Source organism: Volvox carteri, assembly GCF_000143455.1.
Source record: "Volvox carteri f. nagariensis unplaced genomic scaffold VOLCAscaffold_75, whole genome shotgun sequence".
In the NCBI taxonomy this organism is placed as follows: domain Eukaryota; kingdom Viridiplantae; phylum Chlorophyta; class Chlorophyceae; order Chlamydomonadales; family Volvocaceae; genus Volvox; species Volvox carteri.
The window spans coordinates 596,124-618,548 of record NW_003307618.1 but is presented as its reverse complement, the minus strand read 5'-3'; the positions used below and the strand labels follow the sequence as shown (position 1 = coordinate 618,548).

General features: G+C 59.5%; 3 protein-coding genes across 3 annotated transcripts in view; 2 read left to right on the top strand and 1 right to left on the bottom strand.

Moving 5' to 3' along the window:
* Positions 1–1,309: 1,309 nt before the first annotated feature.
* On the top strand, positions 1,310–9,433 carry VOLCADRAFT_98700 (uncharacterized protein; the record flags this gene model as incomplete). The annotated part of the gene is made up of 13 exons (XM_002957560.1): positions 1,310–1,417; positions 1,646–2,315; positions 2,724–2,809; positions 3,647–3,980; positions 4,020–4,885; positions 5,173–5,300; positions 5,496–6,027; positions 6,231–6,366; positions 6,961–7,041; positions 7,465–7,557; positions 7,699–8,697; positions 8,789–9,082; positions 9,429–9,433. The coding sequence occupies 13 exons, from the start codon at positions 1,310–1,312 to the stop codon at positions 9,431–9,433; spliced, it is 4,332 nt and encodes a 1,443-aa protein (XP_002957606.1).
* A 3,358-nt stretch (positions 9,434–12,791) lies between these two features.
* VOLCADRAFT_98699 (uncharacterized protein) lies at positions 12,792–17,371 on the top strand (the record flags this gene model as incomplete). The annotated part of the gene is made up of 5 exons (XM_002957559.1): positions 12,792–12,828; positions 14,198–14,418; positions 15,508–15,543; positions 16,498–16,590; positions 17,072–17,371. The coding sequence occupies 5 exons, from the start codon at positions 12,792–12,794 to the stop codon at positions 17,369–17,371; spliced, it is 687 nt and encodes a 228-aa protein (XP_002957605.1).
* A 1,470-nt stretch (positions 17,372–18,841) lies between these two features.
* VOLCADRAFT_98698 (uncharacterized protein) overlaps positions 18,842–22,425 on the bottom strand; it is a gene marked incomplete at both ends in the record, with an annotated part of 7,037 nt that continues 3,453 nt past the window's right edge. The window contains 7 exons of the mRNA XM_002957536.1: positions 18,842–19,024; positions 19,956–20,047; positions 20,602–20,656; positions 20,905–21,030; positions 21,409–21,627; positions 21,850–22,029; positions 22,303–22,336. Coding sequence (XP_002957582.1) covers positions 18,842–19,024; positions 19,956–20,047; positions 20,602–20,656; positions 20,905–21,030; positions 21,409–21,627; positions 21,850–22,029; positions 22,303–22,336 — 889 coding nt within the window. The remainder of the gene's footprint in view (positions 19,025–19,955; positions 20,048–20,601; positions 20,657–20,904; positions 21,031–21,408; positions 21,628–21,849; positions 22,030–22,302; positions 22,337–22,425) is intronic.

The following is a 22,425-nucleotide window of genomic DNA, read 5'->3' as shown; positions in this document are numbered from 1 at the left end:
GGGGTGAAAGCGTGGAATGGGAACATGGCATAGAGTTTTGAGTTTTGTTTCTGCTATCTCTCCTCCCCCCTGGGGAGCTCCCGTCTGCTCGGTCCCATCTCCTGTGGATGCACGAGGGAGCCAAGTAGCAACATGACCAGGTAGATAATTAATGGTAGACCAAGTAGGTAATTTATAGGGTGATGAGGCATCTAGAGGAATAACGGAGTTGTAATGCGTAGGCCTCCGCAGGGAGAGCTATCCTGGCTGAACTACTTGATTGCGTCGTGTTGTACCCTGTAAACGTCAAGCTATCTGCTGCTGGATTTGGGTTTCGTAGTAACTCGTAGTAACTTGGGTTTCGATGGCGGGTCGAGTTTCACGTTTTTTCGGTTTCAAGCTTGGCGTGTCAAACTTCAGTTCGCCTGGAACCCAGGTTTCAGGTTATTTCAAGTTATGATGGGTCTGAAGGTAGGAATTTAATCCGGTAATGATTTCGAAAGGTATCTCATGTATGAATGTATGCTGTCACCAATCGGATAAGGCGTGTAGGGTGTCAGCATTTGGTTTGCCATAGCCCGTCTTGGCACAACATAATTTCTTTCTCTTGTTTTTAGAAGACGGATGGATGGAAAATATTGACAGGAAGATGGATGGATGGAAAATATTTGAATCCAGGTAGCAAGTTGCTGTTGCACTTGCTGACCAGACGGGTCGAATAAGCACAGTTGAATGGATATGTGGATTCCCTCGCACATGCACACACATGCACGTAAATATCGTCGGGTCAAGCTACCGGGAGAACTTCCATTTGCCCTTTTCTCATCGACTGGGACAGAAAGTTTGTTGATCGTACATTAACCGTAGCAGCTTCAATGGACGAGCCTTTGGGCTGCAGACCTGCCTACTCCAAGGTTGAATGGTGGGTAAACTAGGTTTTGAAGTCTAGGGACGCGTCTCTACGCCTGCGTACGCTGTCGGACCCATTACATGTCTGGTATGGTGACGTGGCTGCGAAAGTCCTGCTTGTTTGGCTAGACTTCTGTTGCTTAATTTATGTGTTACACAACGAACACAGGTTGACAGGGCCGCAAATCTTACTTCAGACGGTTAACGCCATACATTAGGTCATGTTAGGATAGGGCAGGATCAGTGCTGGACAGTGAATATACGTGAAGTTAACAGAGCCCTCGTTTGACAGAGACTTCGGTGTCCATGGGGACCAGCATAGTGATTGCACGATGACGCTCTATAGCTAAAGTCATGAAGGTCTGAAGAGAGGCTCTTCACTTCTGAACAGCGGATGCTGGGCTCAGCAGGCTGTGCTGATATGAGCCCGGACGTCTCCGCCAGCTCGAATGCTTTCGGCAGTGAGTTCAGCGCGGTCAACTGCAGCTCATCGACAGTGGCGCAATCCGTCACGGAGGCTCCTCCTGCCGTGAGCTTCGAAAGCTGGCCCACTCAGAAGACCCGAACTAGTCCACCAAGTCATCCACCACCGTTGCCTCGGCACGCCACGCTATCGCCTGCCTGTCGGCCCTATTCCACCAAAGCGGAGCCAACGGTAATCAACGCAGGCGGTGCTCCCATCCCATGTGACGACAGCTTTGCTGCCAGGCCACCGCCTTCACACTTCCTGCGAGGACCACCCACCGCAGTCGCGCAGCTCCCGTGTACCAGCCCCCAGCTGTCACCACGTCCACATCCTCCGACTGCCCGCCTGCACGTGCCCCCCACCTTCATCTGCCCCCTCTCCCGCCGCATCATGCGCGACCCCGTCACCCCGGTACCCTGGCTCCTCCCACTACCCCTTACACACCTGCCGCAAGCGGTTGACCGCAGCAAGGGGCAGCAGGCTGGCACTGCTGCTGCTGCAACCGCTGCTGCTGCAGCCAAAACGCTTACCACTACAACCGCGGCCGCCGTTGCTGAGGCTCTGCACTTGCCTAAGAGTGTGAGCAGGTGGTATGATCGGGAGGCGATCTGCCGCTGGCTGGCATCCCAGTCCCAGTCCCAGTCCCAGTCCCAGCCGCAGCCGCAGGTCCAGCTGGTGGCTAACGTGTCCCTGCATCAGGCCATTGAGTCATGGCTGCAGCGGTGCGGACTGGACCACTGCACCGCGGATGAGCTGCTGCAGCTGGACAGCGGCCAGGGGCATGAGGCAGCGGTGGAGGAGGACGAGCGGGAGGAGCGGGAGGGGGAGCGAAGGCCAGGGGAGAGGAAGAAGGAGCAAGGACAGAGAGAGGCAGCGGCGGCTGAGGCGTCGTTGACGCTCCGGCAAGAAGAAGTTGTCGATAAAGGAAGTATGGTCCTAGAGAAGGTGGAGTCAATCGCAGGTGTGGCACCGTCGGGGCACAGCGATGTGGGATTGAGACCAGGTGGCGCCCGCAGCGCAGGAGCGGCACTTGCCCGTGCCGGCGCTGCCGGGGAGGCCGCTGCTGCCGCCGCAGCGAATACTCATCTGACAACACATTCCAGCGGCAGAAACATCATTACCCGTGGCGAGCCGGTACCTGCAGCAGCAGCATTAGCATCGATGACAACATCAGTAACAGCACAAGCACCGGAGGTGGTGGCTGTGGCAGCAGCAATGCAGTCGCACCCAGCAGCGGCAGCATCAGCGGCGGCGGCGGTGGCGGGAAGTGGGCTTCTCGACGGCGGCGTCAGTGGTGGCGGCACGTCGCGTGCGGTGCTGGTAGCGACGCCGGCAGCACCGCTGTCGGCTCCGCCGTCCTCCTACCCAGGTATTGCACCGTCCATTGCGCGCGCTGCTGTGATTGAAGTTGCGGCGCCTGTGGTGACGACAGCGGCGGCGACGGCGACGGCAGGGGTGAGAGCACCAGCAGCGGGCAGCCCTGCGTCCGCAGCCGGCTTGGCGCGCGCTGAAGCGACCGGGATTATTGTTCCGCAGATGATGATATCCGCTGCTTTTGCCAGCGACTATACCTCCGCTGCTACTGCCGCTGCTGCGGCTACAGCGACGGCAGCATCGAGTGCGACGGCAACGCTCTGCGGCATTCAACCCTCTTTACATGTTCGTTCCTCCGCTGCGTGCAGCCTGGCGGTGTGCAGCAGTAGCACCCTCGGACGCCGCAGCAGCAACGGCAGCGGCACTGGCGGCGGCGGCGTCGGCGGCGGCTGTTCCTGGCCATGGACGGGAACCTCGTTGTATCAGCACCATGCGTTGAATAAGCTGCCCGGCGGAGCTGCTGCACGTGTTGGCGCAGCCGCCGCCACCGCGGCCGCCGGTGGCGGCGGCGGCGGCAGCAGTGCTGCTGCTGTATTGAATCTGATGGGCGCATGGGGGCAGGCTGGTCGGGCATCGTGCCAGTACGACACCGTTCAAGCGCCTGTGGGGCCAGCGCCATGGCTGCCGCCATCATCTCCATCCCGGTTAGCGATACGGTCACCTCAACGTCAGCCGCCGCCGCCGTCCACGCGGGCTCTGACGCCGTGTGCACTGCCGCCATCTGGTCATTATTCGCAGCAAGAGCAGCAGGAGGACCAGCAACGTCACCACTCGCAACCGCTACCGTCACCGCGGCAGCAGCAACAGCAGCAAGAGCAGCACCAGCAGCATTCACCATCGTCGTTGCCGCTGCAGCAGCTACAGCCTCGCTCGCAGCCGCATCTCCGAGTCTCACGAGACCGGGTCCCCGGGCCGCAGACTACAACGCCGCCCCCGCCGATGACGACGACGCAGCAGCAGCTGCAGCTGCCGCCGAACCACTCGGGCCGACTGCTCACTTCGGCCGACGCAGCGCACAGCTTGCGAGGGGCAGCTGCAGCAAAGGCAGTGGCAAGGGAAGCAGCAGCAGCAGCAGGATGGGCAGCTCTGAGCGGAACCCAGGGACCGTATGTTGCCATGTCGCACCAGCGCCAGCAACAACAACAAGAGCCTCAGCACCGGCAGCAACAGCAACAGTCTCAGCACCGGCAGCAGCGGCTGCTCCGACAGGATGAGCAGCGGGAGGTCGGCCGCCGGCACCGACAGCGCCCCGGTCAGTGTCGCAGCCAGAGCCCCGGCCGCCATCCTGCAGACTGCCGTCAGTACCGCACCCGCTGCGGTTATTGCTCCAACAATGCGGTAGGAGAAGGAAACGTTCATACGAGCAGCAACAGCACCGCCGCCGCTGGCGGCCGCCGTGGATCGGATAAGGCATGGAAAGGACACCAGAACGAGGAAGGGGAGCAGAGCGAGAAGGGGACTACGAGGTCGCGGCTGTGGTCGGGGCTGTTGGCTGGGGCGCTCAGCGCCCTCCGCCTGCCCGCCCAGCTTCTCGGGTTTTGGAGCGGCGGCAGCGGAGGCAGCAGCCCGCTGATGCCGCCATGGAGCGACCCGGCGGCCATGTGGCTCGCCAGCGCCGTGGGGGGAGATGCCAGCAGCGGCAGCAAGGCGGCTGTGGCTTGCGTCGGTCGCATTGGCAGCGGCAGCGGGAGGCGCGGCGGCGCAGCCGCCGCCGCTGCCTCCGCCTCCGCCGACAACAGCAATGATAACAGTGGGATTGACGTCGACAATGTGCGCGGAGGAGAGGGCATTGGACGGCATCCTGGTCCGCTCACGTGTTCGCGTCACCAGGAGGACCTTGGCGGCGGTCGACATGACAGCGACGGTGGTGACGATGGGGAATCGGAGCTGTCGTTGCCGCTGTCGCGGCAGCGCCGGCCGCCGCCAGGGCCGTCGGAGCTGCCGCTGGAGCTGCCGCTGCCGCTGCAGTGGCTGACGGCTAACCAGTTGGCGGATTGCGGACTGAGCCCGCGAGATGAGGTGCAGGCGGCGCGGCGGTGCAGGGAGCGGCTGTGGCGGTGGCTGCGGGAACTGCCGCCGCCGGCGTGTCAGGATCTGCTCACCTTGCTGCGGTGCACCCCGCCACCTCCGGTACCTGCGCGCCGGAACACAAGGGCGGTACGTGTGGGCGCCAGGACGCAGGAACTTTCGAGAATGGCACACACGGGTGTCTATACCCAGGGGGCGGGGGAGCTGCATGCAACTAAGGATAATTGTATTGTGGGTATCCGTGTCGCGTGTCACTCGTCTTGTTTGTGTTGTCTTGCCCTGCACTTTATTACTCCACAGTCATAATGCTTACCCGCCCAGTTCGCGCGGAGGAGCTTGTGCTTTTGTGTGTGTGTGTATCGCACCGGGGTTTTTTTAAGTCCGCACCTACCTACCATTCCCCCCCCACCCCGCAGGCTGTTCGGTTGCGGCTCTTCCCCGCGGGCTCCCACCTACCGCACCGCATTGCTGCGCTGGCGCTGCTACCGCCGCCCGCTGCGCCGCCGTCACCTCTGCCGTACAATTTTGCTGCGGATTACGAAAGGTACGTAGCTGCATCCCCAGCCGCGGCATCATTCGCCGCCGCTGCTGGGGGCAGCGGCGGTGCTCCACCAACACTGTCGCCGCCGCCGCGACCGACCCGTGGGCCATTCGCAGTAATGATGACTCGGGACCGTCCAGGGCACGTGGTGGTGGAGGAGATTCCACCCACCACCACCACCACCACCACCGCCAGCAGCGGCAGTAGCAGCTGTTGTTGGATGGTGCCTGCAGTTCACGGCCTCGTGACTGTGGTGGCCGCATGTCCCCGCGGGGGTTCATTAGCGGTGGGAACCACGGCCGGCCTGGTGTTTGTCTGGCGGTGCTTTAGTGGGGAGGAGCTTCAAGCGGTGGGGGACGTGCGGGAAATGGAGGAGGCGAGGAAGCCGACGAAGCTGCTGCAGCAGCAGCAGCAGGAGGAAGAGGTCCCGGCTGAGGGGAAATCTGCATCGCGACGCTCGGCGGCAGCGGGGAGCACCGGTAGCGGCGACGGCGGCGGCGCTGCCGCTGTTGGTCAGAGGAGGATCAGCTCCGTCGAAGCGCCGGTGGTGTCGGCGTCTTCTGCATTGGAGTGGCATCTGTGCGCGCGGCTGGGGTGGCGTGAGGACGTGTTGCGATCCGGCGGGACGGCTGGGGAGGCGACGGCGGCGGCGGTGGCGGCGGCGGCGACGGCAGGGGAGCCTGTGGGAGGAGGATCCCGGAGTTCAACCTTACACGGCGGCGGCGAGCAGGTGCGTGCGGCGGTCTACGCGTCTGCGTGATTGGGCGCACATGGGCGGATGGCGCAGTGTGCGTAGAGACAGCCGGATATGCATATGTCCTTTTGCCGCCTTGTGCACCAGCTTCTGACCTGTCACTGTCTTCCTAATCCCGCGGCTCTTACTGTACGGTAATTTTTCTTTTGCTTTCTCCTTGCTTTCGTTCGAGGCTGCAGACCGGCAAAGGTGGCGTCGGCGGCTGTGACCGCAGCGTCACGGCGGTGGCGTACGATGGTACGGGTGCTGCGCTGTTCGCAGCATGCCGTGGCGTGGTGGCGGGCTGGAAGCTACGGCACTTTGAGCAGCCTGAACGTGGGTCGTGGGTCCTGGGGTGGGTGGGGTGGGTTGGGTGGGGTGGGTTGGGTGGACGACCCACATCCCCAGAAGGGCCCCATGCAAAGCCCAGGCCTGACATAGAGCCCCCGCACACAGCAAAGAGAGAGGGTGCCAACAGAGAGCATATCGAGATTACAGTGACCTCTCTCTTTGCGCTGTGCGGGGGCTCTGTGTCAGGCCCGGGCTTCGCATGGCCCCCTACTGCCGACCCCGTCATGTGATCACGTGGCGCGGATGTGTGGATGGTCGTGATGGCTGAACAAAGCAGTGAGGAGTGGATCTCACTACTTGGCGTTACTCGTCCTGCCCAGCCTTGCCGACGTCCTAGTGCCCTGTCTGCGCCACCCATGTGCCGTTTGCAACGTTCGCAACGGCTCTCCGGAAGAGACAGAGCCTTATTCTGATCACCAGCAGCGCAATGATTGAACATCCCTCCCCCCCTCCCCCTCCCCACCCCCATGTTTCTATTGTCGCCGCACAAAGCATCGCAACGCAACGCAACCAGGTGTTGGGAATGGGTTGACGGGTTGACGGCATCCCCCGCCACCTCCGCCGCGTTGGCTTCCGCAGGTCTTCCCTTCGTGGTCACCGCCGCCTTTCTGGTGCTGACGCCGGAGGACTACGGCTGCCGCTTCGGGGCTCTACAGAAGAGTGGCAGTACCGGCGGCGGCAGCAGCGGCAGTAGCTCTTGGTTCGGCAGCGGCAGTAGCGGCGGGAGTAGTAGTGGCGGCGGCGGCGGCGGTGGCAGCGGAGAGCTCGGCCAGTCAGTCGACGGGGGCGGAATGTACGCTTCGTGCCACAGCAGCAGCAGCAGCAGCAGTAGCAGCTTAACCACGGCCATAAACTGGCGGGACAGCAGTAGCAGTCATAGTATGCGGGGGCAGCCTTGTGTAGGCAGAGATGAGGGCTCTCCGGAGAGTGGGGTGCTGTGCCGGCCGACGGCAGCTACCGCCGCGCCGTCGGCTGCTGCTGCTGCTGCTGCTAGTGGCGCGGCCGCGACATACGCGCTCGACACGGCGTTCAAACCCTCCGCTATCCCCGCTTATTCGCTTTCTCGCTCGCCCTCCTCAACAGCCGCGGGAGCGGTGGCGCCGCCACGGGGCACGGATACCTCTATGACGGCGGCCGGCATCGCCGCGACTATTGCCGCCGCGGCTGTCGGGTCAGGTACGGCACTGTATGGCACTACTTCCTCAATCCGCTTCTTTGATTTGGCTTCTGGTTTCCTCCAAAAAGGGTCTCGGGCGGCTCCTGAGGGCTCGACTCGATCAGCCTCATTACCTGCTCCTTCGTCCAGCGCATCTACAGATCCATGCGCTCCTTTGCTGTCGTACAACAAGTCCACGCTGCCAGCACTGCCGTACCAGCAGCAGCACCATCACGGCCATCACCCGACGGTGTGCTGTCTGGCTGCCTCGCCTAGCGGAGCTCACCTGGCATTTGCGCTGTACGACGGTGCCGTACACCTGGCGCTGCATGCGGATTCCCCTTGTCGTATTGCATGTGTACGGCTGCTGCCGCCGGGTCCGCAGCCGGCGCTGGCGGCGGCGGGGCAGCCGCTGCCCGGTTTGGCGGCTCAGGTGGCCTTCAGTCCCGACGAGCGGCGACTGCTGGCGTTGACGCTGGGGCAGGGTCCTACGAATGCGTGGCGGCAGCGGAGCTACGGAGCAGCTGCCGCCGTTGCCGCCGCCGCCACCGCGACGGCGCCGTCACGGGGTAGCGGTCGTGGAGAGGTTGCGGAGGAGGAATCTCGGGCCGTCCGGTATTCCCTACACTGCTTTCCGTTGACGGGAGAACTGTCCGAGCCGGAGACGGATGAAGGCGATGGGGACGTGGAGCTTCCGTTGGAGGATACGGCAGCAGCGGCGGCAGCAATAGGAGCTGCACGCGCTGCGGCGACGACACAGCTCGACGGGTGCGGTAGGGGTGCCGTCCACGCCCCCGCCGGCTCGCGTGGGGGATTCCAAGTAAGGTGCGTGTATGCGGATTTGGACACGGACGATGACCCATGGGTCAGTGACCGCGGGGAGGAGGAGGAGCCCGAGGGGGAATGGAGCGGAGATGAGGACGACGACGACGGCGAGGTTAACGTTACTGAAGCTCGGGATGACAGCGATGACGATGTGGATGCTAACGACGAGGGTAATTTCGGCAGTGGTGAAGCTATGGTCGAGCATGTGGCGAAGGACTTTGGTTTCGCGGCACGAGCAGCGCCGCGCAGGCGAGGACGCGTTGAGGGGAGCGCCGCCGCGGCGGTGGCGAGAGCGACGGTAACTTCGGCAGCGGCGTCGCCACGGCAGGGTGCAGGTGTGTGTGAGCAGAAGGAGGGCGTCGCGGGAGGCGGCGGCGGCAGGCGCTTCGGTGGCGGTGGCGACGGCGGCTGCCGACCCAGTTGCAGTCGGGGTGGATACATCGAGGCTCCGGGTTATCTCAGCGGCGGCGGCGGCGGCGGTCGTGGTGGTTACGGAGGAGGCGACGGACACGGAGGCTTGGGCCGGCGGCGGCGGGAGCGCAGCAGGCGGTGCGATCGACGAGGTGGCCGTGGTGCTCCAGTGGCAGCTGGCAGTGGAGGTGGCGGCGGTGGTGGAGGTGGCGGCGGTGGTGGCGGTGGTGGAGGTGGCGGTAGATGTTACGGGGAGGTGGTTCTCGGTGGTCTGCGGGTGGCGCCTCAATGCAGCGGCTGTGGGCCCAGGTGGGTGCGCGCCCGTTATTCTGTCTGTTTGTTCGTTATTCTGTCTGTCTGTCTGTCTCTGTGGACGGTCGGTGCCTCTCTCCATGTCTGTTTGTCTGTCTGAGCACGACATGAAGATGTTTTGGCTCACCCCCCTCACATGCCCCCTCTTGGTCGCCCCGTGTCTTCACCTGCGGCACCGGAACCCGGGGGGATGCGTACACAGGGCCTCAGGGATTCGTGCCTCTCACTCTGGACTTGCCGGTCCCATTCCCATCTGCGATACCTCCTCCGCCCCCTTTCCGGCCCCCCCCCTTCCGCCTCACTTCCCCCCCCCCCCGCCCCTCCTTCCCGGGACTGCCACAAGGCTAACCAGTCTGGTGGTGGCGCCCGACGGCAGCTCAGCCCTGCTGCTGGACCGAGGCTCTTCCCCAGGGGGGCACTGCCGTACTCAACACCGTCGACACAAGCTGCCAAACCACCAGCACCTGCACCGAAGCCAGCCGCCGTCGCAGCCCCAGCAGCACTTGGTGTTTGTAGATCTGGCACTAGGCCGGGCTTGGCGAGTAGCTTTGGAGCCGCAACCCTGTGACTCCCTCCACTGCCCTCACCACTACCACCACCGGCACAAGGAGCTCAGGAGGGGCCCTATGGGAGAGGAAGATGAGCGGCCGCGGCCATTTCCGCCGCCCCAGGAGCGGCAGCAGCAGCAGCTGTACGGATCCATGGCTTTGTTGCCCGGCGGGAGAGAGCTGTTGGTGGGGGGAGACCGGGGATTGATGCGCTGGAGGTTCGGGATGTAGGAGGGTTGGGGTGGGGGGACGGGGGGACGGGGGGCTGGGACAAGAATAAAACACATTGGGGGTATTAGGGGTATTGGGTGAATCGGAACATGCGCCATCGTGGGGGTGAGGGGGGCTTGGGGTGCCGTATGGGCTATGTCCGCTTTAGAGTTTGTGGGGTGTGCCTTTACGGGCTCTGTTTGTCTGTCTGGCAGAGTACTTGAATGCGAAGTGCGGAGGAGCTTTGGGGATTTCTTGCCTCTGCCGTATGCCGTTACATTGTATTGTATACCGTACATTGACTCCGTAGCCGCTGCCACCGGGAACCATTATAATGTCCCCGTGGGGGTGCGGCGTGTTTGAGGTTATTTGCTCATCGAGTTGAATTGTCGGTTTTGTGGGGAGCACATACTGTTTGCGGTCTGGTGGTGGTAGTGGCGCTGATCGAATTGGTGTTATTGTTAAAGAAATGGCAACATTTGTTGTGTATCCGCAGTAGCGGTGGTAAGAGCATTGGCATTTAGCAATCGCAGGGGGGTCACTTGGCAGTAGCATTGGGGGGGGGGCTTCAAACAAAATTGCTACAAAACAAAACCATGTTGTGCACACGCAAACACATACACGTATATATCTTATATTATACACCCTACATGTGGCAGGATGGTGAGGTATTTGTATGGGGAGGTGGGGAGTAAAGGAAGGAGGATCCGGGGGGGGGGGCCGGGCAGATTGAGATGAGCAGCAGCAGCAGCAGCAGTAGCGGCTGCGGCGACATTCGAGTAGTATGTAGGCCGCAGTACTGTGCCACAATGTGGAATCTGCTTAATGTGTATGTATGTATGTATGTATGTATGTATGTATGTATGTATGTATGTATGTATGTATGTATGTATGTATGTATGTGTGTGTATGGGTTGTTTCACAGAGCCTTTGGCTTTGCCCTAGCTGAGACTTGTGGACTCGCTCTAGCGGGACCTGAGAGCCCTTCGTGGTGTTTTCACTGCAGCGCCATCCCCGGATGGAGGGGCTGCGGAGTGGCTGCGTAGAGTGTTGGCAGTCTGATTCGGGGTCGGGAGCACACAAGACTAACCGACTTGTGCTGTGTGCTCCCGACCCTTGCGCTGTGTTTCGGCTTCGGCCCCCGGCTCTCGCGGCCCACAGTGTAATTTAAGTCATGTATGTATGTATGGATGAATGTATGCCATGTGTGAGCGCTAACAGAGCTTGTAGCTGTAGCAGCAACAGAAAGCGAGTGACGGAATATTCCTGGTGGTGGTGATGGTGGTGGTGGCGGTGGCGGTGGTGGTAGCCCAGCGGTGCGGCTGGGGCGTGTTGTGTGGTGTCATTGTCCCTTGGTAGGTAGGTAGTTAGGTAGGTAGGTAGGCAGGTAGGTAGGTAGGTAGGTAGGTAGGCACAGATGTGCTAGACCTACCTTGATGACGTGTATGCCCGACCTCGTGATAGACTAGCTGGCAGGCAGCACCGCACCCCGCAGGCAGTGTGCAGTACTGCGAAAGCAAGGCAGACGGTTGGGCTAAGTGGCGGTGCTTTACACGCAATGCTGAAATGTCTCAACGCAAAGTGCAAAAAGGTTTTCATTATCAAAGCAGACTCACCTTACATACATGGCAGGCGGCTGGCAGAGGTTAAGGCCTGACCTCTGCTCCCGGAGTGTTCGGGTTCAAACCCGTCTGCCGACCTCTCGGGTGTGTGAGAGGTGTTGAAATGGGAGGTGGCTCCCCATCTTATGGACGGTGTAGGACGTGACAAAATCAACTTGCGAGCTGACCAGGAACTATGTTAAGGCGCCGTTGATCCGTTGGTTGGATGCTGGTGGTGAGTTGTTGAACCCAACGAATACATTCTGAAGTCGGATGGGGTGAGCGGATTAGGGTGCCCCTCTCGCAGGGGAGAGCAGGGAACTGCCTCCACGGGAAAGGGGGCCGCTGGTGAAGCTATACCATACATACGTACGTACATGCTGTGTTGGCTGCAGTTTGGTATGGTGGTGGTGGCATGGTGGTGTGTGCACAGGTCTTTATGGGCAGTAGTACACACACACGGGCAAATCTCAGCAGGATTAGCCGGGGGGGGGGGCAGCCGGGGCCAAGAGCCCCTTGGCGGGGTGTGTGTGGGGAGCTAGGGTGAGAGTTGCAGGGTAAGGGTGAGGATGCTGTGTGCCGCCCGCTGTGTGCCCGGTGGATTGGACGTTCTGATCAGCGGCGTCAGACATCCGTGGCATTGCACCGGGGACAGACCTCCAGGCAGGTAGGTAGACCTCCAGGGGTGATACAGCCGGGTATGCGGGTAACTGCTGCTGCTGCTGTGGCGGTGATGGCGGTGCTGTTCTTGTTGTTGTTGTTGTTGTTGTCGTGGTGGTGGTGGTGGTGGTGGTGGTGGTGGTGGTGGTGGTGGTGGTGGTGGTGGTGGTGGTGGTGGTGGTGGTGGTGGTGATGCGTGTCGGGGGGTACCTAGACATGTACTTGTAACTTCTTGCGCCCGAGTGCACCGAGTTTGTGAGCTAGGGGCCGCCTGCCCCTCATCTAAAGACACACGTTAGTCTAACGTGAACCATTTTTTGTGGACTGCATGTGTGCGTGATGGAGCTATTTCCCCGACAGCCGGCAGCCCGCCCGGCTGCTGTTGCCGCTGCTGCTGCTGCTTCCCGTTGTGCAGCTCACATGTTCTATCTTTGGTTGTCCAATCTTTGTCACATTATAATGGTTTGCTGGTCAAGCAGAGCGGTGTCGTATGTATATAGGAGCGTGTCTTAGTGATCTAAGCCAATTTAAGAGAGAGAGAGAGAGAGAGTGTGTGTGTGTGTGTGTGTGTGTAATTAATGTCCATTAGTCCACGTGTGTATGTGAGTGTATTTGCGCATGTGAGCAGCTTCGTATGCAGGATTGCGTGTATTGCGGGTGCACTGTGCTCCGTCAGCCTTTCCCTGTATGGAAGCGTGCTTGCTGTGGGTTGTGCTGTGGCCAGGTGCGTGTGGAGTGTGCAGTGGTAAGAGCTTTACATGAGAGCGATCAATAGCGGCTATTTAATTGCCTGAGAGGATGAACAATGCAGCAGTGCGCGGGGTATGACCAGGGGTAATATGTGAGGTGGTTGTCCTGCGGTGGTTACTGCAGTTGCTACTGCCGTATATTGTACTGTACAGATCCTCAGCTGGTGGCTTGATGGTGGCTTTACTGTGGTTTTACTGAAGGGCAATAATAGCAAAATCAGGATGCAGGCTGCCAGAGTATTTTGTTACCACACTGCTGATTCTGATTGGATTTTGTTGTAAAGATTTATAGGTTGTATAAATTTATAAATGCGTACTTATGTCCTATAGCCTTCATGGCTTGCTGTACGGTTGCGTTCGAGGTGCCGGATAGGACAGGGCGTGGCGGAACTTGGGCTGCCAAGCTGGGGCCTTACACGTCTGCAGAGAGAAGAGATAGCAGGAGGGGGCCCCTCCTGGCGGCCCATAGCTCAGGCGAGGCCCAGGTTGCGCGTGGTGTCCGGTGCTGCATCGTCTTCAAGCCGGGTGTATTAGTTGCACCATTGCGTCCGTCCTCCTGCGGCCATATGGGTCTTGCCGGCCTCTTCAGATACCCCTCTGGCCGCTGCCGCGCTGTTTCCCCCGATGCGCATGGAGTGCGGCATGATTCCGCGCTTGATACCCATGGTGCTGCACGTGGCAGCGAAGCTTCTCCCGGAAAGAGGTATAGCTGAGGCTGCGGATGGGTAGCTCTCTCCCTGTCAAGCCTGCTGGGCAAGCCACGCCCCCTACACGTGCAATCTGCACGGTCTGCCCTTTGCTCTCCTGGTCCGTTTTGGGCCTGGGCTGTGTAATTGCCATGCGAGTGTCGTGCAGGGTGAGCAGGTCGTACTTGACGGAGATGTGGGCTAGGTTGAACCTCGGGAAACCCGCGAACATGACCGATATGGGCGCTACCATCATCAGGTCTGGCGGTGATGCATCCGGCCCAGCGAAGTGAGCGGCCAACATGCGGACGTGCTCTGGTTGCATGCTTTCCTTGTGCAACTTCTTCCCTTGCAGCAGTGTGCGCCTGCCCAGGTCCCGAACGAGGTTGCGTGCTGGGTACTCCGTGGGGGGGGGCCGGCCTGCAAGAAAGAAGCGACAGGCAATAGCAGCACTCGCCCCCGCCACACGGCCTGGGCCGACCTCATCCGCTTTGCACGGTTTGGTAGACAATACATCAGTTGCATAGCCACTATCTCTGGCCTGATATGGGAAATGTGCAGTCAGCTCTGTCCAATCCAGGAAGTCCCGCCATGGTTCCTTGTACTGGGTGACCGTGCTGCTAGCGCGCGCCTTGTGCACCTGGCTTGCCAATGCCAGAGCTGGGGGTGGGCGTGGATCTGATCGTGGGACCCCCGACTTGCACGTTTCGCCAATGCGCCTTCCATGTCACCCTTATCTATGGACTCTGGTTTGAACTCCTGCTTAATGAAGTTGTGCTGCCTGTCATGCAAGATCTCGTAGGGGGCCGTGAAGTTACCGTTCACTCCGGGGCCTGCCTTGCCCTGAGCCACGGAGTAGCACTAGCACTTCAGGCGGCGGTGAGCAATCTTGAGGCATTGGCCCCCCGCGATGGCCAGCTGGGGTTCGTTCGCCTCCAGCGCGGTGATGGCGGTCTCGAGGAGCATGGAGGAGCGTTCCTTCATCAAGCTGCTCATGCTGCTTGTGTGGGGCTGTGTGAGAGCTTTGGGGCGTCGTTCGCCTGGACGTCGGTCCTTACCACGGCGAGCTGCGCCCTTGTGGATGGCAGCATGTTGATGTCGTTTATGATGACCACTTCCGGAGACTTAGGGTTTTGTGACGAGGCTCCGGTGGTGCTGTCCGGGGATGGTCCCTAGCTGACACTTTCTGGGCGTTGGCCTGTACGGCAGCTGACAGGACACCTGGCAACAGCTGCTGCGCTGCAGAGTAGGCCTGGTCTACATTCCTGTCGCGGGGAAAACTACCGATTAGTGAACGAAGAGAGGCTAGATGTCACATTACGGTATACACATATCAATTACAAATATGCGTGAAGTGCTCGACCAGCATCTCAAGAGGCCTTTTCAGCGAGGCCAGCTACCACAGATGTTATCAAGGATGTAAGTAATCAAGTAATTAAAAAGTAACCACCACCCAGGTGGAAGTCCATACATGCAGGAGAATGGGCGGGGGTCATAGTAGCACAGGTTACGGCTGAGACACTGGTCCCAGGTTTTAGAAGCCCCATCATCGATTGGAAGCATGTATGGGCCAGCACTGCGCCATTCCAGGACAGGCTGTACGACTCATGAGATGGCTGCATCCCCCCGCTATTTACGCGGACAGTATTCTTCCGATTGGTGTCTTTCGATGCCGCCATCTGGCTGTGTTCTGGTTAAGTTACAACAGGATGATCGAGTAGCTCTATATAGCTATAGCTATGGATGGTTGCCGGGACCACAGATTACATTTGGATCCTGCTTCACTGCTGCTTATCAGTTGAAACCCTTGCCTGTCTGCCCTACATACGTACGACTCCACAGCTGTCTGTAGTCATATACTGGTGCATGGACAACTAAATAATTCTGCATGCATGGTGCCCAGCCTGACTGTTGTGACAGAACTCCCTGGCCCCATTCCTGGCCCCATGTACATGTACACACACATAGGGCCCGGGGGGCACCCAGGTGTTGCAAGGACCCCGGGTGCGCAGCCGCGCCTGATCAGCCGCGCCTGATCAAGGTGCAGTCTGCGCGGGAGGGACTTCGCTGCAGCACGGGCTGAGAGAGGTTGTTGTGTGTACGTATGTATGTAGGTACTATGGTGCGCACATATGCAGCTACCAGCAGTGTTACAGCAGGACGGAGTGATGCATGCATGCGACGAGGGGGTGATACACATCTGTGGGGAGCTTTCCAGTCGATTACTTGTGCGGGTAGATACCGGCGGCACGTCTAGTAGTAGTGAATTGAGTGGATTAGTTCACTTCGACTTGGATGGCAACGTTCTGCTAGGCAATTCTGCTGGGACTCTGTGGATGGTAACAGACAAGCTAGCGCAGGTACGATGATTTCGGTAGCTCGTGTTCTTTTACCAATTATGATTAGTGAATTAAAGGCCTGGGGACCTCCGAAGCGCCGAACGTTTGAAGAAGGTTAAGTTCCTACCGTTGACGTGGCGGTTGCGCAACGGCCATGACCTAACAAGCTTTACCGGAGGGACGGTGCATGGTGAACCTGTCAGCTGTCGCTAGACTGGACATACCTACTAGCCATGCTGCTATACCAACGACAAAAGCGTATACATTAACATTAATCGACTACCTGACCATGGCGTCAGCGAAATTTACGAACAGTTCAACGCATAAACAAGTCCTCAAAGCTTCTGCGCTTGGTATAATTTTAGGTCTCCTCGTATTTCCATACTCCAGTGCATCTAGAAACGGTCTTGGGGACCTTCGGCTTCGCGCAAGCCGGCGTGTTCAGGAAGGCAGAGCTGCAGGAACATCCAAACATTTGTATTGCAAGCAGTCAGGTAAATTAATTTTCTCCGCAAATTATTTGCATAAGGGCGTTATCCATCACCTCGGTGAAGTACACGCGTTCGGCGCTCGTCAGACTGTTGGACTTTTTTTCCCAGGTGTATGCTCGCAATGTCAGGAGAGCGAAGCGATAGAGCGCTACTGCGCTGACACGGGCTTCAAGGAACTGCTGCACTGCACGACCGACGAAAGCCACCAGGCTACTTTCTCGGTGAGCACGTGTCTGCACACGTCCCTATGGCGATGCACGCTGGGCGACGCATTCTGCGTCACCCACCGCCTCTCACCCCCCCCGAAGTAGAGGTCTCAAGAGGGTCTTCCCCCCGGGTGGAGGGGGAAAGGAAGGCGCCCAAGGGAAAACGCACTTGCCTTGGTTCGACTGCACCGTTGTCGTGCTGCTGCTACGTCCTGCTCCATCCCTGAACAACAGCAGTAGCAGTAGCCATAAAACATAGCCTAACCCCCCCCACACACACACGTCCGCGTCTCCCCCGTCACCCGACACATCCCCCCCACACCCCAACGCAATTTCAAGCTCAGCCCTGTGACCCCTTGCTTCAATACCCACACAAACAGGGCTAGTGTGCATGACATGACATTTGACATGGCATGACTGAATGATGCCATTATGTTTTGGCGCCTGCCGTCCCTGCCTCCCGCCCAAAACCTCCCAACCCCTGGGACACGACTAGCTGGTCCTGACGTACCCCTACCCGCCTGACGTACACATCGTGGACGAGCGTGACGAGGGCCCGCGGGGCACCGGTCACCCCGGCGGTGGCGGCGGCGGCGGCGGTGCCCTCTGGGTGGTCCGCAGCTGCACAGAGAAGACGGTGGAGGCGCACCAGGAGGCGCTGCGGGCAAACGTGGAGGTAGCGGGTGGGGCACTGTCCCGGATGCCGCTGTTCAAATTTGAATTGGCCATGTGCGGCCTGCTGGGGCTGTCACTACCCGTTGTGTACTGGCGCAAGATCCGGATTCGGCATTTGTGAGGCCCATGCATGTATGTATGTATGTGCGTGTGCATGTGACAATCACATTTGGTGACAACTGCGGTAGGGGGGGCCATCTGGGGGGGGTTTAAGAAGAAGGGGCCTCATATGCGGAAGGTACTAGGGGGGCCGGGCGCTGTAAGAGACGCGTCTGAGAGAAAAGACCGCAAGACCTGCCAGGTGGGGAAGGAGGGACCGCAAGTGGTGGTGGTCTGAGAGGGCGCTGTGCCGTGTGGAGAGCAGGCCGCGATGTGGGTCGGAGTGGGGTGGGGTGGAGTGGAAGGCGGGCGGTAGCGGGTGGCAGCAACGGGCTGAGCGCTGAAGGGGGTGTTAGGGAAGGAGGAGCTGCCGTTGCGTTTGCTGTGAGCCACCCAAGAGATGATGTGGGTTAACGGTAACGGTAGCGGTAACGACCACAACGGAGGGAGATAAAGACGACGGGTGACGGACGTCCTATTGAATGGCATGAGTTTATGTTTCCTCACGCATGTGTCTCTCTCTCTCTGTGTGTGTGTGTGTGTGTGTGGATGTGTACCTCAATTTTTATAATGAGGAGGAAAAGGAGGTCCGAGAAGCAGCGGTATAAGTCCTCTGAAATAGAGAGCTCTAAAGTCTCCTTGCCTCTTCAAACATCCAAAGGTAAAGCAAATGCCGCCGCGCCACCGCAGCCGTCTTGACAAGACGGCGATATTTCACCCCTACCCGGTCAAAACCCAGACACCGCACATCCACTTCCCCCCTCAACACCCACCCCCGGGCCCCGGACAACATCGTACACTGGCACTGCCGACCGCGCGCCATGTTCTTCAGTCAATACCATCACCAATTTCACATCCAAATACACCCGACCTCTCACCTCCCTCATTTCAAACCCCCTCCGCCTTTAGCAGTGGCACTTCGCTCGTCAGAAACCTGTACGTATGTAAAACCTGTATGTATGTAGTCAATTGTAAAAGTGATAGAACACGAAGCCGCGTAAAACTAGGGCTGGCTTGCTGACTACGCGGCAGTTACCGTTAGCTCACTAACCGACAGGATAACCGACACATACACCACAATCATCAGCTACACCCCCATCATCCCCCCCCCCCCCACACACCTACCTACCCACCCACCTAGCCAAACACAGGATCCAAAACAGTGACATGCTGCCGTACAAGGTACGGCCTAAACTGGGCAGATGCACCATACAAACAAACATACATACGGACGCACGCACACGCACACGCATATACACCCTACTCACGGCGGCCCTTGCCTTCTCCAGCCACCCTGGCTGCCCTCCGGCTTCGACTGGCCCCTCGCCGTACAATACCACTCCTTCCCACAAATTCCCCCCGTCCACACACACCCCAAACACACACAACAACACCACATCATAATCCGCCTCACTGCCGTGGCTCCTACAAAAGTAAAATCCAGTACACTTCACTAGAGCGCCGTACATTGCGCCGTACATTCATTCGATTTTCAGTTGCAGTACAGCAAGATCTTGGCATCCGCTCCCGCAGTAAATATCCAGGGCTGGTTGGGGTGGAAGGCGCAGTCCAGCACCCCCTCACTGCGGACCACCGAGTGGTCCCCGCGCAAGATCTTGACGGGGACGATGAGCGGGTTGGTCAGCAAGTCGCCGTACACCATGCCGTAAAACACCTGTGAGCGGGTGGTGGCGGCGTGGCGGTGGGGGGTGGGGAGGAGGATCAAGACGAACCACTGATGATTGAACGTTGGGAAGGGGAGAGGGTAAGGATGGGTAAGGAGGCGAGGGGGGGTCGGGGGAGAGGGAGAATCGCAGTGGGGAGTGGGGAGGTTGCGGTAGGTGACACGGCTCCCTGCAGAAAACGCACAAATGGGGATGAAAAGAGCGACGAAAAGGAAGAGGGGGCCCTAAGTGGTCTCTGACTGGGTGGTAGCACACGGCGGAGCTATGTGGCGGTGGTGTGGGAGATGAAGTACGGGATTGAAGGGGCTGCGGAGGGCAAAGCTGGCGGCTATGGTGGTGGCGGTGGTCTGTCAGCATAAGGGCCGCAGCGGCGCTGGGCCCTCCCCCCTCCCTGTGTTCGTCGTTCCCCTCCACCTCCCGACGGTGCCCATAGAATAAAACCCATCCCCTTCCCAACCCCCATGTCGCCTAACACCCCCCACCACTGCCTCCCCAACACACACATGCACACATACATGCACACATACATACACACATACATACACACACACGCACAAACCTGCACGGTGCCGTCGTCGGAGCTGCTCGCGAAGAGGGGGTAGGAGCGGTGGAAGGCTACAGAGCGGGGGGCCTGCTGGTGGTACCTGTATGCATGTATGTATGTATGTGAGTTGCGGGGAATGGGAAAGGGGAGGGGGGGAGAAGAGGGCGGGGGGGGGAGACGGCTCAACAGAAAGGACAGCCGCGGGAAGAACTGGAGCCTCGGAGGGGGGAAACGGGGGAGACTCCGGGTTTTAGGGTTTTTTACGAGCCACGCAGTAAAATGGGACCGGTCGAATAAAACTCTAAAACCGCACTGCACCCGGAAAATGCACGGATGCGGGCCGTGTGGCCGGTGGGCGCCAACACATACACACACACATTTCCGCATAGGGCCTGGACCAGGCTGTATACCAGATGGTGGTTGGATAACGAAACCGGGCGGCGGCAGGACTCGCAAGGATAGGGTGGCGCTATTGGCGCACCGGTGTGGGTGGAGTGCAGCCATTGGTAGATCGCGCAGCTGTAGAGCATGCGCTTTCGGTGGAAGGTAGGTTGCTGGGCATCTGAGCTGATGTGTGTGTGTGTGTGTGTGTGTGTAGCTGGCTAGAGGATTCGAACAGGTGACGGCGCCTTGCGTTGATGAGGGAGAACGGTTTTAGGACTCATACACCGATACACCGCCCTTCTTATGACGGAGTGCTTCGACGGTGGTTCCCGTTGGGGTATACGGTTATGTGACCCCGGATCAATATGTCACATACACACATACACACACGTTTCCCCCCTTTCGCGGACCTTCTTCCCCCCTCTATCCGGGCGTGTAGCCCGCCAACCCCCCTACCCTAAAACACCCAACCCCCCGTATATGCTACACCGGGCAAGACTCCATTCCTCCTTTTTCACCTGAGCGCCTTGTACGGCTTCGTGGAGAGGTCCATGTCGTACCAGGCCACCCGCTTGTCGTCACTGCCCACCAGCACGTGATCCCCGCTGGGATGTACGGCAAGGCAGCTGATGGATCCACCTCCCCCCAGCAGCTTCTTGGCAAGAGCCTGCTTGGCGAGGTTGTACACCCGTACCTGTACGACAGCAAGGGACGAGGAAATGCTACGTCATCAGTCACGGCTCGTCCTCTTTATTGTCCGAAAGGCATTTCCCCGTGCGTGTGCGTGCGTGCCTGTGTGTTTTGTGTGTTTCAAACATCCAACGTATCGCATCCCTACATTCCCCACCATATACCTCCTCTCCTTCGCCCCCAAACCCAAACCCAAATCCCCTCACCTCCCGTTTCCCCCCCCTCACCCCCTCACCCCAAACCCCCACGTACGTGGTTTTGTGTCGCCACGAAGAAGAAGGGTTTGGAGGGGTGGAAGGCCACCCGCACCACCCGCCCCCGGTTCTTACGGAACGGGTTCTGGGATGCCCTCTTACTCAGCTGGTGTACGACAACTGCCTGTAGACAGGGGGGGGGGTTGGGGGGGGGGAAAGGCGAGGGGGTGCAACAGATGATGTTGATAATGATGATGATGATGATGATGATGATGATGATGCAGTAAGAGGCCGCCACGGGCGGTATGTGCCGCGACGCAGGGGCCCTAAGCGACCGGCCAAGACGGGGTTCGATGCAACAACAGGGGGAAGGAGGGCTCGGGCAGTGTACGGCATCATTTACGCTATCAGAATTCACAATTACAGCAGCATACAACCTTTTGCTACCATCCGAACCACATACATACATACTTACACGCGCAGGTTCTCCTCGCGCATCACAAACAACATCATAATATACACCCCCGTATACATACACACACACGTACGGCAAAACACATACCTGTGTGTTCCCCGCCGGTGCCACACTCGCAAAGTAGTCGCCCCGGGAGTGCCAGCTCAGCGACTTGACCGGGAACCTCAGTCGTATCTCCAGCCCTCCGCCAACTGCCGACCCACGGGACCGCCACACGGCCAACTCGCCTGGAGATGGCTCGGGACCGACCCCTGGGTCAGTGGCGCCCTGGTCATCGGCGCCATGTCGTCCGCTAGTGCTCGCAACCTGATGCAAAATGATGAAGAGACAGCGGCGGAGAGGATGGGGGAGAGGAAAGGGAGTTGTAGAGGCCAAATCGCGAGATGCAAAATGCCAAAGGAAACACGGCACAAACGCCGTGAGAGGGTTGGTTCTGCTTGGTGCAAGACCCCTCACCCCCATCACGCCACCCTCATTCCCCCCCCAACCCCCACGACCCAACCCCGCCCCCAGCCCATACCCCCGCACCTGCAGCACCTGCGCCGCCGCCTCCTCCGCCTCCTCCGCCCCCGTGCCGCTGCCCACCAGCACCACACTGCTACCCACCACACCGCTGACCAGCCGGAGAGCCGGGTTGGGGCACCAAGACACGGCCGCAACGGGGCCCGCACCCAACTGCCATGTGCGCCAACAACGACCTGTACGGACCTGTACGACATGGAAAGGGAGGAAAAGTGTGTGTATATCCACATATTTTCCCATCAACCGGGGCGAGGGAAAGCGTGCCTTTGTACGAACAACCTCACATCAATCCCACAAACAACACCAAAAGATCGTACACTCGCAAAAAAAATCCCAATACACAAACAGCACACACGCGGGGACACGATCCTCACCTCCTCTACCCCCCCGGGGTTTCTCCTCCCACCCCCCCAACCCCCCACCCACCCCACCCACCCACTCCCCCAGCACCCCCCTCACCTCCCACAGCCTCATGGTTCCGTCCTGGCCCCCACTGAGCAGCCATTGACCGTCCCATGGGTCGGCGGCAATGGAGGTCACCGGGCCCACATGGCCCTCGTACGTGACCGCCAGGGTGGTGGG